Source organism: Lichenostomus cassidix, unplaced genomic scaffold (genome assembly GCF_008360975.1).
Source record: "Lichenostomus cassidix isolate B80296 unplaced genomic scaffold, HeHo_3.0 HiC_scaffold_37, whole genome shotgun sequence".
NCBI classification, from domain to species: Eukaryota; Metazoa; Chordata; class Aves; order Passeriformes; family Meliphagidae; genus Lichenostomus; species Lichenostomus cassidix.
Genome location: NW_028147279.1, coordinates 1,577,448 through 1,594,524, shown reverse-complemented (window position 1 = coordinate 1,594,524; position 17,077 = coordinate 1,577,448). Strand labels below are relative to the sequence as shown.

General features: G+C 49.1%; 1 protein-coding gene and 1 long non-coding RNA gene across 2 annotated transcripts in view; one reads left to right on the top strand and one right to left on the bottom strand.

Moving 5' to 3' along the window:
• The window catches only part of LOC146423587 (uncharacterized), a 28,589-nt gene extending 11,719 nt beyond the window's left edge, over positions 1-16,870 (bottom strand). Inside the window, exon 1 of the long non-coding RNA XR_014847429.1 lies at positions 16,796-16,870. This is a non-coding gene — a long non-coding RNA (uncharacterized LOC146423587). The remainder of the gene's footprint in view (positions 1-16,795) is intronic.
• LOC146423586 (sodium channel regulatory subunit beta-1-like) lies at positions 2,874-16,944 on the top strand. Its single transcript, XM_085044613.1, has 8 exons — positions 2,874-2,969; positions 6,000-6,166; positions 7,709-7,949; positions 10,033-10,168; positions 15,020-15,148; positions 15,349-15,465; positions 16,536-16,692; positions 16,813-16,944. Exons 1-5 carry the CDS (start codon positions 2,936-2,938, stop codon positions 15,084-15,086), a joined length of 645 nt encoding a protein of 214 aa, XP_084900739.1. The 5' UTR covers positions 2,874-2,935; the 3' UTR covers positions 15,087-15,148; positions 15,349-15,465; positions 16,536-16,692; positions 16,813-16,944.
• Positions 16,945-17,077: the final 133 nt, after the last annotated feature.

The following is a 17,077-nucleotide window of genomic DNA, read 5'->3' as shown; positions in this document are numbered from 1 at the left end:
GCAGCGCTATGGCCCCAGCCTGAGGCTGCTGCGCATCATCTACGAGCGCCAGTGAGGCCACGCCCACCCCAGGCCACGCCCACGCGGAGCCACGCCCACCCCAGACCACGCCCACCATCCCGAGGCCACGCCCACCTCGCCCAGGCCACGCCCCTCCCTCCCCGTCCCCAATAAAGGCTCTGCTGGTGTCCATATTTGGTCATGGGCGTGGTTTATTGGGAAGGGGGCGGGGCCAGGGCGGGGCCGGGGTGACGTCATCGCGGCTGTGGAGGGAGGGAGGGGAAGGGTTAAGGTTAGGCCACGCCCACATCGCTAAGCCACGCCCCTAAATGGCACCTGGGAGACCAAAATGTCACCTGAGAGACCAAAAATGTCCCCAAATGTCACTTGGGAGTCCAAAACTGTCCCTAAATGTCACCTGGGAGTCCTAAAATGTCACCTGAGCGACCAAAAAATTCACCTGGGCACCCAAAAATGTCACCTGGGCACCCAAAATGTCCCCAAATGTCACCTGGGATTCCCAAAAAAGTCACCTGAGACTCCAAAAATGTCCCCAAATGTCACCTGGGAGCCCAAAACTGTCTCCTGGGAGCCCAAAATGTCCCCAAATGTCACCTGGGAATTCTAAAATGTCACTTGGGACCTTCAAAATGTCACCTGGGGACCCAAACTGTCCCCGGATGTCACTTAGGAGCCCAAAATGTCACCTGGGAGCCCAAAAAAGTCACCTGAGACTCCAAAAATGTCCCCAAATTGTCACCTGGGAACCCAAAATGTCCCCAAATGTCACCTGGGATTCCCAAAATGTCACCTGGGAGCCCAAAAAAGTCACCTGAGACTCAAAACTGTCCCCAAATGTCACCTGGGAGCCCTAAAATGTCCCCAAATGTCACCTGGGATTCCCAAAAAAGTCACCTGAGACTCGAAAAATGTCCTCAAATGTCACCTGGGAGTCCAAAACTGTCCCTAAATGTCACCTGGGAATCCTAAAATGTCACCTGGGAACCCAAAATGTCCCCAAATGTCACCTGGGAGCCCAAAATGTCACCTGGGATTCCCAAAATGTCACCCGGGAGCCCAAAAATGTCCCCAAATGTCACCTGGGAACCCAAAATGTCACCTGGGAGCCCAAAATGTCCCCAAATGTCACCTGGGAACCCTAAAATATCACCTGGGAGCCCAAAAATGTCACCCGGAACCCCTAAAATGTCCCCAAAATGTCACCTGGGGCTCCAAAACTGTCCCCAAATGTCACCTGGGAGCCTAAAATGTCACCTGGGAGCCCCTAAATGTCCCCAGACATCACCTGGGGCTCTTCAGGGTCACCTGGGACTCCAAAACTGTCCCCAAAGTGTCACCTGGGAACCCCAAAAATGTCACTTGGGACCTTTGAAATGTCACCTGGGAGCCCAGAAGTGTCACTGGGGACATCGGGATGGACTTGGGGACATCGTGGGGACATTGGGATGGACTTGGGGACACTGGGAGGGACTTGGGGACATCGTGGGGGACAGAGGGGACCCAAGGGACAGAGCAAAGGACACTGGGACAGCACAGCCAGCGACACTTGGGGACACTTGGGGACAAGAAGATGGCCGCGAGGACACCTGGAGTGTCCCTGTCACCCCCTGGGGACACCGAGACCTGCTGGGGACACTTTTTGGGGACACTGAGACCTTCTGGGGACACTTTGGGGACACTGAGACCTTCTGGGGACACTTTTTGGGGACACTGAGACCCCTTAGGGACACTTTTGGGGACATTGAGACCCTTTGGGGACACTGAGATCCTTTGGGGACACTTTGGGGACACTGAGATCCTTTGGGGACACCTTGGGGACACTTTGGGGACACTTTGGGGACACTGAGATCCTTTGGGGACACTTTGGGGACACTGAGAGCCTTTGGGGACACTTTGGGGACATTAAAACCCTCTGGGGACACTTTGGGGACACTGAGACCTGCTGGGGACACTTTGGGGACACTTTGGGGACACTGAGACCTGCTGGGGACACTTTGGGGACACTGAGACCTGCTGGGGACACCATGGGGACACCTTGGGGACCCTTTGGGGACACTTTGGGGACACTTTGGGGACATTAAAACCCTCTGGGGACACTTTGGGGACACCTTGGGGACACTGAGACACTTTGGGGACACTGAGACCTGCTGGGGACACTCTGGGGACACTTTTGGGGACACCTTGGTGACACCAAAACCCTCCGGTGGCACTTTCCAGGCCGGTGGGCGGAGCCTCCGCCAAACCACGCCCCCATGACGTCATTCCCCACAAGCCCCGCCCCCTCCTCAGGCGCCGCAGTGCGCCCGCAGCGGCAGCGGCGCCGGAAATTGCCGAAAAGAGCCGAAAATTGCCGAAGCGCCGGGCGAACCGAGCGGCCGAACCGAGCGGCCGGAAAGAGCCGATTTCGGGGCGCCGAAAAGAGCCGGAAAGAGGCGGAAAGAGGCGAAGCGAAGCCCCCCCAGGACCCCCGTGAGGGGAAGGCCATGCCTTGAAGCGGCGCCGCGGCGATTCCTCCTCGTCCTCCTCCTCCTCGGCGGGTCTGATGGGCCGCGCAGGGGGCTGAGGGGGGCCGGAGATCCGAGCTGGGCTGAACCGGGCTGAACCGGGCCGAACTGGGCTGAACTGGGCTGAACTGGGCCGAACTGGGGCGAACCGGGCCGGACCGGGCCGGAGGAACGGGACTAGGCCGCAAAGCGGGCGAAGTTGTCCGGAAATTGCCGAAGGGAGCTCGGCGAGCGGGATTAGCGCTGAGGGGACGGAAAGAGCCGAAGAGTGACGGAAATTGCCGAAGAGAGCTCGGCGAGCGGGATTAGCGCTGAGGGGACGGAAAGAGCCGAAGAGTGACGGAAATTGCCGAAGGGAGCGGTAGGGACGGAAAGTGCCGAAGAGGGACGGAAATTGCCGAAGTGGCGCCATGTTGGTGTCGCTGCTGCTCGGGCTGCTGGAGGGTGAGTTGGGCAGGTGCCGGAAAGTGTCCCCAAATTGTCCCCAAATGTCCCCAAATGGCACCTGGGGCACTTCAGGGTCACCTGGGGCACTTCAGGGTCACCTGGGGCACTTCAGGGTCACCTGGGAGCCCAAAAATGTCACCTGGGAGCCCAAAACTGTCCCCAAAATGTCACCTGGGACCCCAAAAATGTCACCAAAGCGTCCCCAAGTGGCACCTGGGACCCTCGAGATGTCCTCAAAGGTCACCTGGGACCCCAAAACTGTCACCTGGGGCTCTTCAAGGTCACCTGGGAGCCAAAAAATGTCCCCAAATGTCACCTGGATCTCCAAAAAGTCACCTGGGAGCCCAAAAATGTCCTCAAATTGTCCCCAAATGTCACTTGGGACCCTTCAGGGTCACCTTGGACTCCCAAAAATGTCCCTAAAAGCCCAAAAATGTCACTTTGGATCCCAAAACTGTCACCTGGGGCTCTTCAAGGTCACCTAGGAGCCCAAAAATGTCCTCAAATTGTCACCAAATGTCACTTGGGACCCTTCAGGGTCACCTTGGACTCCCAAAAATGTCCCTAAAAGCCCAAAAATGTCACTTTGGATCCCAAAACTGTCACCTAGGAGCCCAAAAATGTCCTCAAATTGTCACCAAATGTCACCTGGGACCCTTCAGGGTGACCTTGAAGTCCCAAAAATGTCCCCAAAGGTCACCTGGGAGCCCAAAAATGTCACTTGGGAGCCCAAAAATGTCCCCAGATTGTCCCTAAATGTCATCTGGGACACTTCAGGGTCACCTGGGGCACCTTAGGGTCACCTGGGAGCCCAAAAATGTCCCCAAATGTCCCTAAATGTCACCTGGGAGCCCAAAATTGTCCCCAAATTGTCCCCAGATGGCACTTGGGACCCTCCAGATGTCCTCAAAGGTCACCTGGGAGCCCAAAATTGTCCCCAAATGTCACCTGGATCTCCAAAAATTCACCTGGGAGCCCAAAAATGTCCTCAAAATGTCCCCAAATGTCACTTTGGAGCCCAAAAATGTCACCTGGGGCTCTTCAAGGTCACCTGGGAGCCCAAAAATGTCCCAAAAATGTCCCCAAAAGTCACCTGGGAGCCCAAAAATGTCACCTGGGAGCCCAAAAATGTCCCCAGATGTCACTTGGGAGCCCAAAAATGTCCCCAGATTGTCCCTAAATGTCATCTGGGACACTTCAGGGTCACCTGGGGCACCTTAGGGTCACCTGGGAGCCCAAAAATGTCCCCAAATGTCCCTAAATGTCACCTGGGAGCCCAAAATTGTCCCCAAATTGTCCCCAGATGGCACTTGGGACCCTCCAGATGTCCTCAAAGGTCACCTGGGAGCCCAAAATTGTCCCCAAATGTCACCTGGATCTCCAAAAATTCACCTGGGAGCCCAAAAATGTCCTCAAAATGTCCCCAAATGTCACTTTGGAGCCCAAAAATGTCACCTGGGGCTCTTCAAGGTCACCTGGGAGCCCAAAAATGTCCCAAAAATGTCCCCAAAAGTCACCTGGGAGCCCAAAAATGTCACCTGGGAGCCCAAAAATGTCCCCAAATGTCACCTAGGACTGGGAAAAATGGGAAAAATGGGAAAATTCCCAAAATTCGGGTTTATTTGAACCAAATTTCACCCAAATTTCAACAGATTTTCACCAAAATTTTGCATTTTTTCACCCAAATTTCACTGGAATTTCAGGAATTTTGGGAATTTTCCCATTTTCCCCATTTTTCTCACTCCTAGAGTCCTTTGGGGAATCCATGGAGCTCATTTTGGGTCTCATTTTGCTGAATTTCGACCAAATTTCGCTCAAATTTCACCCAAATTTCACCAGATTTTCACCAAAATTCCACATTTTTTCCCAGGAATTTTGGGATTTTTGGGAAATTTCAGAATCCCAAAATTTTTCCCATTTTTTCCACTCCTAGAGTCCTTTGGGGATCCATGGAGCTCATTTTGGGTCTCATTTCGCTGATTTTTGACCAAATTTCACTCAAATTTGAACAGATTTTCGCCAAAATTTCCTGTTTTTTCACCGGAATTTCACCCAAATTTCACCAGAATTTCGGGATTGTTGGGAATTCCTGACCTTTTTCCCATTTTTCCCACTCCTAGAGTCCTTTGGGGGGATCCACAGACCCCATTTTGGGTCTCATTTTGCCAATTTTCACCCAAATTTCACTCAAATTTCACCCAAATTTCGCCAAAATTTAACCGATTTTCACCAAAATTTCGCCGATTTTCACTAGAATTTCGGGAATTTTTCCCATTTTCCCCATTTTCCCCAGTCCTAGGGGCCCAGGGGGGCTGTGTGGAGGTGGCCTCAGGCACTGAGGCAGTGCTGGGCTCATTTTGGGTCTCATTTTGCTAAATTTCACCCAAATTTCACTCAAATTTTACTCAAATTCCACCCGAATTTCACTAGAATTTTCACTAGGATTTGGGAATTTTGGGAATTTTCCCATTTTTCCCATTTTTCCCACTCCTAGAGTCCTTTGGGGGGATCCACAGACCCCATTTTGGGTCTCATTTTGCCAATTTTCACCCAAATTTCGCTCAAATTTCACCAGATTTTCGCCAAAATTTAACCAATTTTCACCAAAATTTCACGGATTTTCACCAGAATTTTGGGAATTCCTCACCTTTTCCCCATTTTTCCCAGTCCTAGGGGCCCAGGGGGGCTGTGTGGAGGTGGCCTCAGGCACCGAGGCAGTGCTGGGCTCATTTTGGGTCTCATTTCGCTAAATTTCACCCGAATTTTACTCAAATTCCACCCGAATTTCACTAGAATTTTCACTAGGATTGGGAATTTTGGGAATTTTCCCATTTTTCCCATTTTTCCCACTCCTAGAGTCCTTTGGGGGATCCACAGACCCCATTTTGGGTCTATTTTAACCGAATTTTGCCCAAATTTCACTCAAATTTCACCCAAATTTCGCCAAAATTTCACCGATTTTCACCCAAATTTCGCCAATTTTCACCAAAATTTGGGAATTTTTCCCATTTTCCCCATTTTTCCCAGTCCTAGGGGCCCAGGGGGGCTGCGTGGAGGTGGCCTCAGGCACCGAGGCCGTTCTGGGCTCCACCTTCCGCCTGCTCTGCATCGCCTGCAAGAGGAGGAGCGAAACTCCTGCCGAGGCTGAGAGCGAATGGTTCTTCAGGCCTGAGGGAGCTCCCCAGTTCCAGAAGGTCACTGGGAGCACTGGGAGGGACTGGGAAATGGTTGGGAGGCACTGGGACAAACTGGGAGAAACTGGGAGTTACTGGGATGAAGTATGAGGGAGATAAAGGGGATTGAAGGGGAACTGGGATGGACTGGGATGGACTGGGATGGACTGGGAACGGACTGGGAGGGAACTGGGATGGACTGGGAGGGAACTGGGATGGACTGGGAGTGACTGGGAGAGACTGGGAGTGACTGGGATGAAGTATGAGGGAGATAAAGGGGATTGAAGGGGAACTGGGATGGACTGGAAGAGGATTAGAGGGACTGGGATGGACTGGGAATGGACTGGGATGGATTGGGATGGACTGGGATGAACTGGGATGGACTGGAAGTGGATTAGAGGGCACTGGGAGGTGCTGGGAGTTACTGGGAGTTAGTGGAAGAAACTGGGAGTTACTGGGAGGGAGATATAGGGGAGTAAAGGGAGCTAAAGGGAGACTGGGATGGACTGGGATTGGACTGAGATGAACTGGGAGTTACTGGGAGTTACTGGGAGTTACTGGGAGTTACTGGGATGAACTGGAAACCAATAGGAACCAATAGAAACCAATTAGCGGCAATTGCAATACCAGGAGTCACCACCAGATGGCGCCGTAGAGAGCCAGTTTGAAACATCGCATTTTAACCAATTCTTACTGGTTTTTACTGGGTTTTTACTGGTTTTTACTGGTTCTTACTGGTTGTTACTGGTGCAGATCCTGCACTACAGCCCCGACGAGGAGTCCTGGGTGGCCCCAGGCCCATTTCTCAACAGCCTGTCCTGGAATGGCTCAAAAGGCATTCGGGACCTGCAGGGGCACTGGGGGATACTGGGACATACTGGGGAGAGCCTAGAGAGGCACTGGGGATACTGGGAGCCACTGGGAGTAACTGGGATGAACTGGGAGTGACTGGGATGAACTGGAAACCAATAGAAACCAATAGGAACCAATAGAAATCAATTAGCGGCAATTGCAATACCAAGAGTCGCCACCAGATGGCGCCATAGAGAGCGAATTTAAAAAAAAATCGCATTTTAACCAATTCTTACTGGTTTTGACTGGTTTTGACTGGTTTCTACGGGTGCAGATCCTGCACTACAACCCCGACGGGGAGCCCTGGGTGGCCCCAGGCCCGTTTCTCAACAGCCTGTTCTGGAACGGCTCGGGAGGCACTAGGGACCTGCAGGGGCACTGGGGGATACTGGGGGATACTGGGGAGAGCCTAGAGAGGCACTGGGGATACTGGGAGCAACTGGGAGCAACTGGGAGTCACTGGGGCGACACTAAGGAGAGATACTGGGAGGATACTGGGAGCTACTGGGACATACTGGGGAGACACTTGGGATGAACTGGAAACCAATAGGAACCAATAGAAACCAATAGAAACCAATAGGAACCAATGGGAACCAATTAGCAACAATTGCAATACCAAGAGTCACCACCAGATGGCGCCAGAGAGAGCAAGTGTTAAAAATCCAATTTTACCCAATTCTTACTGGTTTTGACTGGTTTTTACTGGTGCAGATCCTGCACTACAACCCCGATGAGGAGCCCTGGGTGGCCCCAGGCCCGTTTCTCAACAACCTGGCCTGGAACGGCTCGAAAGGCACTCGGGACCTGCAGGATTTGTCGGTTTCGCTGAGCCGAGTGGAGCGAGATCACGCCGGGCAGTACATCTGCCGCCTCAAGAGGAACTTGACTTTCGAGGGTTACACGTACAGCCTGGCCAGGAATCAGACCCTGAGGCTGGCCGTGGTGGAGAAAGGTGGGACTGGTTTGTACTGGGAGGGACTGGGAGGAGAAAATCCGGTGGTTTTGGGGTGAAAAATGGGGATTTTAGGGGGGGAAATGGGGATTTAAGGGTTAAAAACGGGAGTTAAAGGGTTAAAAATGGGAGTGAAAGGGTTAAAATGGGGACTGCTTTGGACTGGGAGGGACTGGGAAGGACTGGTTTATACTGGGAGGGACTGGGAGGAAAAAATCCGGTGGTTTTGGGGTGAAAAATGGGGATTTTGGGGGTGAAAATGAGGGTTTTTTGGGGGGGAAATGGAGATTTAAGGGTTAGAAATGGGAGTTAAAGGGTTAAAAAGCGGACTGGTGTATACTGGGAGGGAACTGGGAAGGACTGGTTTGTACTGGGAGGGACTGGGAGGAGAAAATCCGGCGGTTTTGGGGTGAAAAATGGGGATTTTAGGGGCGAAAATGGGAATTTTGGAGGTCAGAAAGTCACTCCATGCCCATATAAGGCAAAAAGTGGGCGTGGCTTGGGCGGAAATTTGCATATTTGGCGCTAAAATGGGTGTGGTTTGGCCTAAAAATGTCAAAATTTTGGGGATTTTTTGGGGAATTTTGGGGTTTTTTGGGGGATTTGACTCCTGGATGTTTCCACTCCCCAAATCTTCGAAATGGGCGTGGTTTGGGCTAAAGTGGGCGTGGCTTACAAAAAAATTTGCATATTTTGCTTGGAAAAAGTTGAATTTTGAGGGTTTTTTTTTAGGTTTTTTAAGGGTTTTTTTGGGAATTTTGGGGTTTTTTTGGGGGATTTGTCTCCTGGATGTTTCCACTCCCCAAATGTTCAGCATGGGCGTGGCTTGTGCTAAAATGGGCGTGGCTTAGGCTGAAAATTTGCATATTTTGCTTGAAAAAAGTTGATTTTTTTGGAGGTTTTTATGATTTTTCAGCAGATTTTTTGGGGAATTCTGGGGTTTTTTGGGGGATTTGACTCCTGGATGTTTCCACTCCCCAGATCTTCAGAATGGGCGTGGTTTGGGATAAAGTGGGCGTGGCTTACCTAAAAATTTGCATATTTTGCTTGGAAAAAGTTGAATTTTTGGGGTTTTTTTTTAGGTTTTTTAAGGGTTTTTTTGGGAATTTTGGGGTTTTTTGGGAGGATTTGACTGCTGGATGATTCCACTCCCCAAATGTCCAGAATGGGCGTGGCTTGTGCTAAAATGGGCGTGGCTTGTGCTAAAATGGGCGTGGCTTGGGCTGAAAATTTGCATATTTTGCTTGAAAAGAGTTGAATTTTTTGGAGGTTTTTATGATTTTTCAGCAGATTTTTTTGGGGAATTTTGGGGTTTTTTGGGGGATTTGACTCCTGGATTTTTCCACTCCCCAAATCTTCGAAATGGGCGTGGTTTGGGCTAAAGTGGGCGTGGCTTGGGCTGAAAATTTGCATATTTGGCGCTAAAATGGGTGTGGTTTGGTCTAAAAATGTCAAAATTTTGGGGGATTTTTTGGGGAATTTTGGGGTTTTTTGGGAGGATTTGTCTCCTGGATGTTTCCACTCCCCAAATCTTCAGAATGGGCGTGGCTTGTGCTAAAATGGGCGTGGCTTAGGCTGAAAATTTGCATATTTTGCTTGAAAAAAGTTGACTTTTTTGGAGGTTTTTATGATTTTTCAGCAGATTTTTTGGGGAATTTTGGGGTTTTTTGGGGGATTTGACTCCTGGATTTTTCCACTCCCCAAATCTTCGAAATGGGCGTGGCTTGGGATAAAGTGGGCGTGGCTTGGGCTAAAGTGGGCGTGGCTTAGCCAAACCCCACTCCCATTTTACCCCTTAAAACCCTAAAAAACCCCAAATTTCGTCAGATTTTTTAGGGGTTTTTTTGGGGTTTTTTGGGGGGAATTTGACTCCTGCATGTTTCCACTCCCCAAATTTTCAAACTGGGCGTGGCTTAGCCCAAAACTCCCTCCCACTTTACCCCCAAAAACCCTAAAAAAAATCACATTTTTCCCATTTTTTCCCTTATTTTCCCCATTTCTCACCCGATTTTCTCCGGATTTGTTGCGTTCTTCCCCATTTTCGGGTGAAAATCCCTCGATTTCGGGTTCTCTCCTCGCCCAGCCCGGCGGGATTTGGCTTCCATCGTCTCCGAAATCCTGATGTATGTTCTCATCGTGGTTCTCACCCTCTGGCTGGCGGCGGAGATGCTCTATTGCTACCGCAAGGTGGCGGCGGCGGCTCCGCCCCCCGACAGCGCGTGAGTGGGCGGGGCCGGGAGGGGGCGTGGCTTAATCCTGGGGTGGAATTTTGGGGGGAGGAGGTGGAATTTGGGGGAAATTTGGGGGAAAATGGGGAAATTCTGGGGAAAAAGTGAGAAATTGGGGTGGTAAATGGGCGTGGCTTTGGGGTTGTGGGCGTGGCCTGGCTGGGCGGGGCCGGGAGGGGGCGTGGCTTAACCCTGGGGTGGAATTTTGGGGGGAGGAGGTGAAATTTTGGGGAAATTTGGGGGAAAAAATGGGGAAATTTGGGCTACAAATGGGGGAATTGGGATGGAAAGTGGGCGTGGTTTAGGGCGGTGGGCGTGGCCTGTGGTGGGTGTTGTCGGGAGGGGGCGTGGTCTGATCCTGGGGTGGAATTTTGGGGAAATTTAGGGAAATTTGGGAGGAAAAATAGGGAAAAATTTGGGTGAAAAGTGGGAAATGGAGGTGGAAAGGGGGCGTGGTTTAGGGCTGGGGGCGTGGCTTGAGGTGGGTGTGGTCTGGAGTGGGCGTGGCTTAATCCTTTAGTGGAAAATTGGGTAAAAAATGGGGAAATCTGGGTAAAAAAGAGTTGAAAATGGGGGGATTGGGGTGGAAAGGGGGCGTGGTTTGGGATTGTGGGCGTGGTTTGGGATTGTGGGCGTGGTTTGTGGTGGGTGTGGTCGGGAGGGGGCGTGGTCTGATCCTGGGCTGGAAATTTGGGGAAATTTGAGTAAAAAATGGGGAAATTTGGGTAAAAAATGGAGCAATTTGGGCCAAAAAAAGGGAATTTGGGACGCCAAGGGGGCGTGGTTTAGGGTTGTGGGCGTGGCCTGGATGGGTGGGCCGGGAGGGGGCGTGGTCTGATCCTGGACTGGAAATTTGGGGAAAGAATGGGGAAATTTGGGGGAAAAATGGGAAAAATTTGGGTGAAAAGTGGGAAATTGGGGTGGAAAGGGGGCGTGGTTTGGGATTGTGGGCGTGGCTTGTGATGGGTGTGGTCGGGAGGGGGCGTGGTCTGATCCTGGGGTGGAATTTTGGGGAAATTTAGGGAAATTTGGGAGGAAAAATTGGGAAAATTCAGGTGAAAAGTGGGAAATGGAGGTGGAAAGGGGGCGTGGTTTAGGGTGGTGGGCGTGGCTCGAGGTGGGTGTGGTCGGGAGGGGGCGTGGTCTGATCCTGGGGTGGAAATTTGGGTAAAAAAGAGTCGAAAATGGGGCAATTGGGTTGGAAAGGGGGCGTGGTTTGGGATTGTGGGCGTGGCTTGTGGTGGGTGTGGTCGGGAGGGGGCGTAGTCTGATCCTGGACAGGAAATTTTGGGAAATTTGAGTAAAAAATGGGGAAATTCGGGTAAAAAATGGAGAATTTTGGGCCAAAAAAAGGGAATTTGGGAAGCCAAGGGGGCGTGGTTTAGGGTTGTGGGCGTGGCCTGGATGGGTGGGGCCGGGAGGGGGCGTGGTCTGATCCTGGACTGAAAATTTGGGGAAAGAATGGGGAAATTTGGGTAAAAAATGGGGAAATTCAGGGGAAAAATGGGGGAAATTTGGGGTGAAAAGTGGGAAATTGGGGTGGAAAGTGGGCGTGGTTTAGGGTGGTGGGCGTGGTCTGTGATGGGTGTGGTCCGGGGGGCGTGGTCTTATCCTGGACTGGAAAATTGGGGAAATTCAGGGAAAATTGGGGAAATTTGGGGGAAAAATGGGAAAAATTTGGGTGAAAAGTGGGAAATTGAGGTGGAAAGGGGGCGTGGTTTTGGGATTGTGGGCGTGGGTTGTGGTGGGTGTGGTCGGGAGGGGGCGTGGTCTGATCCTGGGGTGGAAATTTGGGGGAATTTAGGGAAATATGGGTAAAAAATGGGGAAATTCAGGGGAAAAATGGGGGAAATTTGGGGTGAAAAGTGGAAAATTGGGGTGGAAAGGGGGCGTGGTTTGGGGATTGTGGGCGTGGCTTGTGGTGGGTGTGGTCGGGAGGGGGCGTGGCCTGATCCTGGACTGGAAATTTGGGGGAATTCAGGGAAATTTGGGGGGAAAAATTGGGAAAATTCAGGTGAAAAGTGGGAAATTGAGGTAGAAAGGGGGCGTGGTTTAGGGCGGTGGGCGTGGCTTGTAGTGGGTGTGGTCGGGAGGGGGCGTGGCCTAAATTGGGCGGAACTTTTGGGATAACATTTTCGGGATTTTTGGGAGGAATATTTGGGATTTTTGGGTGGCATTTTTGGGATTTTTGGATTTTTGGAATGGGATTTTTGGATGGAATTTTGGGGATTTTTGGATGGAATTTTCATGATTTTTGGGATTTTTGGATGAAATTTTTGGGATTTTTGGATGAAATTTTTGGGAATTTTGGGTGGAACTTTTGGGATTTTTGGGTGAAATTTTGGGGATTTTTGGGTGGAATTTTTGGGATTTTTGGATGAAATTTTCGGGGATTTTTGGATGAAATTTTTGGGAATTTTGGGTGGAATTTTTTTGATTTTAGGATGAAATTTTTTGGGATTTTTGGGTGGAATTTTGATATTATGAACTTTTTATTTTTAGTGGATTTTGAAATTTTCGGGATTTTGGATGGAATTTTCAGGATTTTGAAATATTTGGGATTTTTGGGTGGGGTTTTTGGGATTTTTGGAATGGGATTTTTGGGTGGAATTTTTGGGATTTTTGGGTGAAACTTTTTGGATTATTGGATGAAATTTTTGGGATTTATGAGATGGAATATTTGGGATTTTTGGATGAAATTTTGGGGATTTTTGGATGGAATTTTGGGGATTTTTGGGTGGAATTTTCGCGATTTTTGGATGAAATTTTCGGGAATTTTTGGATGAAATTTTCGGGAATTTTGGGTGGAATATTTTTGATTTTTGGATGAAATTTTTGGGATTTTTGGGTGGAATTTTCACGATTATTGAGATGAACTTTTTGGTATTTTTAGGTGGATTTTTGGATGGAATTTTCGGGATTTTTGGGATGGAATTTTCAGGATTTTTGGGAGGAATATTTGGGATTTTTGGGTGGGGTTTTTGGGATTTTTGGATTTTTGGAATGGGATTTTTGGATGGAATTTTGGGGATTTTTGGATGAAATTTTTGGGATTTTTGGGTGGAATTTTTGGGATTTTTGGATGGAATTTTCGGGCATTTTTCGATGAAATTTTTGGGAATTTTGGGTGGAATTTTTGGGATTTTTGGATGAAATTTTTGGGATTTTTGGGTGGAATTTTCGCGATTATTGGGATGAACTTTTTGGTATTTTTAGGTGGATTTTTTGATGGAATTTTGGGGATTTTTGGGAGGAATATTTGGGATTTTTGGGTGGGGTTTTTGGGATTTTTGGATTTTTGGAATGGGATTTTTGGGTGGAATTTTTGGGATTTTTGGGTGAAACTTTTTGGATTATTGGATGAAATTTTTGGGATTTATGAGATGGAATTTTTGGGATTTTTGGATGGAATTTTTGGGATTTTTGGATGAAATTTTTGGGATTTTTGGATGAAATTTTTGGGGATTTTTGGGTGGAATTTTTGGGATTTTTGGATGAAATTTTCGGGGATTTTTCGATGAAATTTTTGGGAATTTTGAGTGGAATTTTTTTGATTTTTGGATGAAATTTTTGGGATTTTTGGGTGGAATTTTCGCGATTATTGGGATGAACTTTTTGGTATTTTTAGGTGGATTTTTTGATGGAATTTTGGGGATTTTTGGGAGGAATATTTGGGATTTTTGGGTGGTATTTTTGGGATTTTTGGATTTTTGGAATGGGATTTTTGGGTGGAATTTTTGGGATTTTTGGGTGGAATTTTTTTGATTTTTGGATGAAATTTTTGGGATTTTTGGAATGGGATTTTTGGGATGGAATTTTGGGGATTTTTTGGGATGGAATATTTGGGATTTTTGGGTGGGGTTTTTGGGTTTTTGGGTTGGAATTTTTGGGATTTTCAGGATGAAATTCTGGGATTTTAAGGATAAACAGGATTTTTAAGGATAAATTCATGATTTTGGATGAAATTTTCGGGATTTTTGGGATGAAATTTTCAGGATTTTTGGAATGGGATTTTTGGGATGAAATTTGTGGGATTTTGGATTGGAATTGTTGGGATTTTTGGGATGAAATTTTTGGGATTTTGGGATGAAATTTTCGGGATTTTGGGATGAAATTTTCGGGATTTTTGGATGGAATTTTCAGGATTTTTGGAATGGGATTTTTGGGATGGAATTTTGGGGATTTTTGGGTTGAAATTTTTGGCATTTTGGGTGGAATTTTTGGGTGGAATTTTCATGATTCTTGGGTGGAATTTTTGGGATTTTTGGGATGGTATTTTCGGGATTATTGGGATGAATTTTTTGGTATTTTTAGGTGGGATTTTTGGATGGAATTTTCGGGATTTTTGGGTGGAATCTTCTGGATTTTTGGTGAAACTTTTGGGTGGAATTTTTTTGGATTTTTGGGTGGAAGTTTTTTGATTTTCGGGTGGAATTTTTGGGACTTTGTGATGAAATTTTTGGGATTTTTGGGTGGAATTTTTGGGATTTTGGAATGGAATTTTTGGGATTTTTGGGTGGGATTTCTGGGATTTTTGGGAGGAATCTTCGGGATTTTTTGATGGAATTTTCGGGATTTTTGGGATTAAATTTTTGGGATTTTTGGGTGGAATTTTCGGGATTTTTGGGATGGAATATTTGGGACTTTTGGGTGGAATCTTCTGGATTTTTGGCGAAACTTTTGGGTGGAATTTTTTTGATTTTTGGGCGGAATTTTTGGGACTTTGTGATGAAATTTTTGGGATTTTTGGGTGGCATTTTTGGGAGGGATTTTTGGGAGGGATTTTTGGGATTTTGGGTGTAATTTTGGTATTTTTGGGTGACTTTCTCCGTCTCCCCCCAGCTCGGAATACCTGGCGATAACATCGGAGAGCAAAGAGAACTGCGGGGGAGTGCAGGTGGCTGAGTGACCACTGAGTGACCACTGAGTGACCACTGAGTGACCACTGAGTGACCCCAGGGTGACCACTGAGTGACCACTGAGTGACCACTGAGTGACAGAGTGACCACTGAGTGACCACTGAGTGACCACTGAGTGACCGCTGAGTGACCATGAGTGACCACTGAGTGACCACTGAGTGACCACTGACCCCTGAGTGACCACTGAGTGACCACTGAGTGACCCCTGAGTGACCATGAGTGACCACTGAGTGACCACTGACTGACACTGAGTGACCACTGAGTGACCATGAGTGACCACTGAGTGACCACTGAGTGACACTGAGTGACACTGAGTGACCCCTGAGTGACCACTGAGTGACCACTGAGTGACCATTGAGTGACCAGGGAGTGACCGAGTGACCACTGAGTGACCACTGAGTGACCACTGAGTGACCCCTGAGTGACACTGAGTGACCACTGAGTGACCAGTGAGTGACACTGAGTGACCACTGAGTGGCCATTGAGTGACCAGTGAGTGACACTGAGTGACACTGAGTGACTGAGTGACCACTGAGTGACCATGAGTGACACTGAGTGACCACTGAGTGACCACTGACTAACCCTGAGTGACACTGAGTGACCACTGAGTGACCACTGAGTGACCACTGAGTGACCACTGACACTGAGTGACCACTGAGTGACCACTGAGTGACCACTGAGTGACCCCTGGGTGACCCCTGAGTGACACTGAGTGACCACTGAGTGACACTGAGTGACCACTGACCACTGAGTGACCACTGACACTGAGTGACCACTGAGTGACCACTGAGTGACCAGTGAGTGACACTGAGTGACCACTGAGTGACCATGAGTGACCATGAGTGACCACTGAGTGACCACTGAGTGACCACTGAGTGACCAATGAGTGACCACTGACACTGAGTGACCACTGAGTGACCATTGAGTGACCACTGAGTGACCACTGAGTGACCATGTGTGACCACTGAGTGACCACTGAGTGACACTGAGTGACCAGCGAGTGACCACTGAGTGACCACCGAGTGACCATGAGTGACCACTGAGTGACACTGACACTGAGTGACCCCTGAGTGACCACTGAGTGACACTGAGTGACCCCAGGGTGACCACTGAGTGACCACTGAGTGACACTGAGTGACCACTGAGTGACCACTGAGTGACCAGGGAGTGACCACTGAGTGACCCCAGGGTGACCACTGAGTGACCACTGAGTGACACTGAGTGACCACTGACCAGTGAGTGACCACTGAGTGACCACTGACAGAGTGACCACTGAGTGACCCCTGAGTGACCACTGAGTGACCACTGAGTGACCATGAGTGACACTGAGTGACCATTGAGTGACCACTGAGTGACCAGGGAGTGACCACTGAGTGACCACTGAGTGACCACTGAGTGACACTGAGTGACCACTGAGTGACCAATGACTGACACCTGAGTGACACTAAATGACCACTGAGTGACACTGAGTGACCACTGAGTGACCACTGAGTGACACCTGAGTGACCACTGAGTGACCACTGACTGACCCTGAGTGACACTAAATGACCACTGAGTGACACTGAGTGACACAGAGTGACCCCTGAGTGACACTGAGTGACCACTGAGTGACCATGAGTGACCACTGAGTGACACTGAATGACCACTATCAAGTGACACTGAGTGACCACTGAGTGACACTAAATGGCCACCGACTGACCCTGAGTGACCCCTGAGTGACACTGAGTGACCCTGAATGACCACCAAGTGACACTGAGTGACCCTGAGTGACCCTTGGTGACCTTTGACCTCTCCCTGTCCCCCCCTGCAATAAACCCCCGGGGGGGACACTCTGCCCCTCCCCCACCCTGAGCCCCTCCCCCTCTGCATGGCTCCTCCCCCTCCCCAAAAATTTAGGGGGAAAAACCCCAAATTTGGGGGAAAAAAAATCCCAAAAATTTGGGGAAAAAAATCTCAAAATTTGGGGGAAAAAATTCCAAAA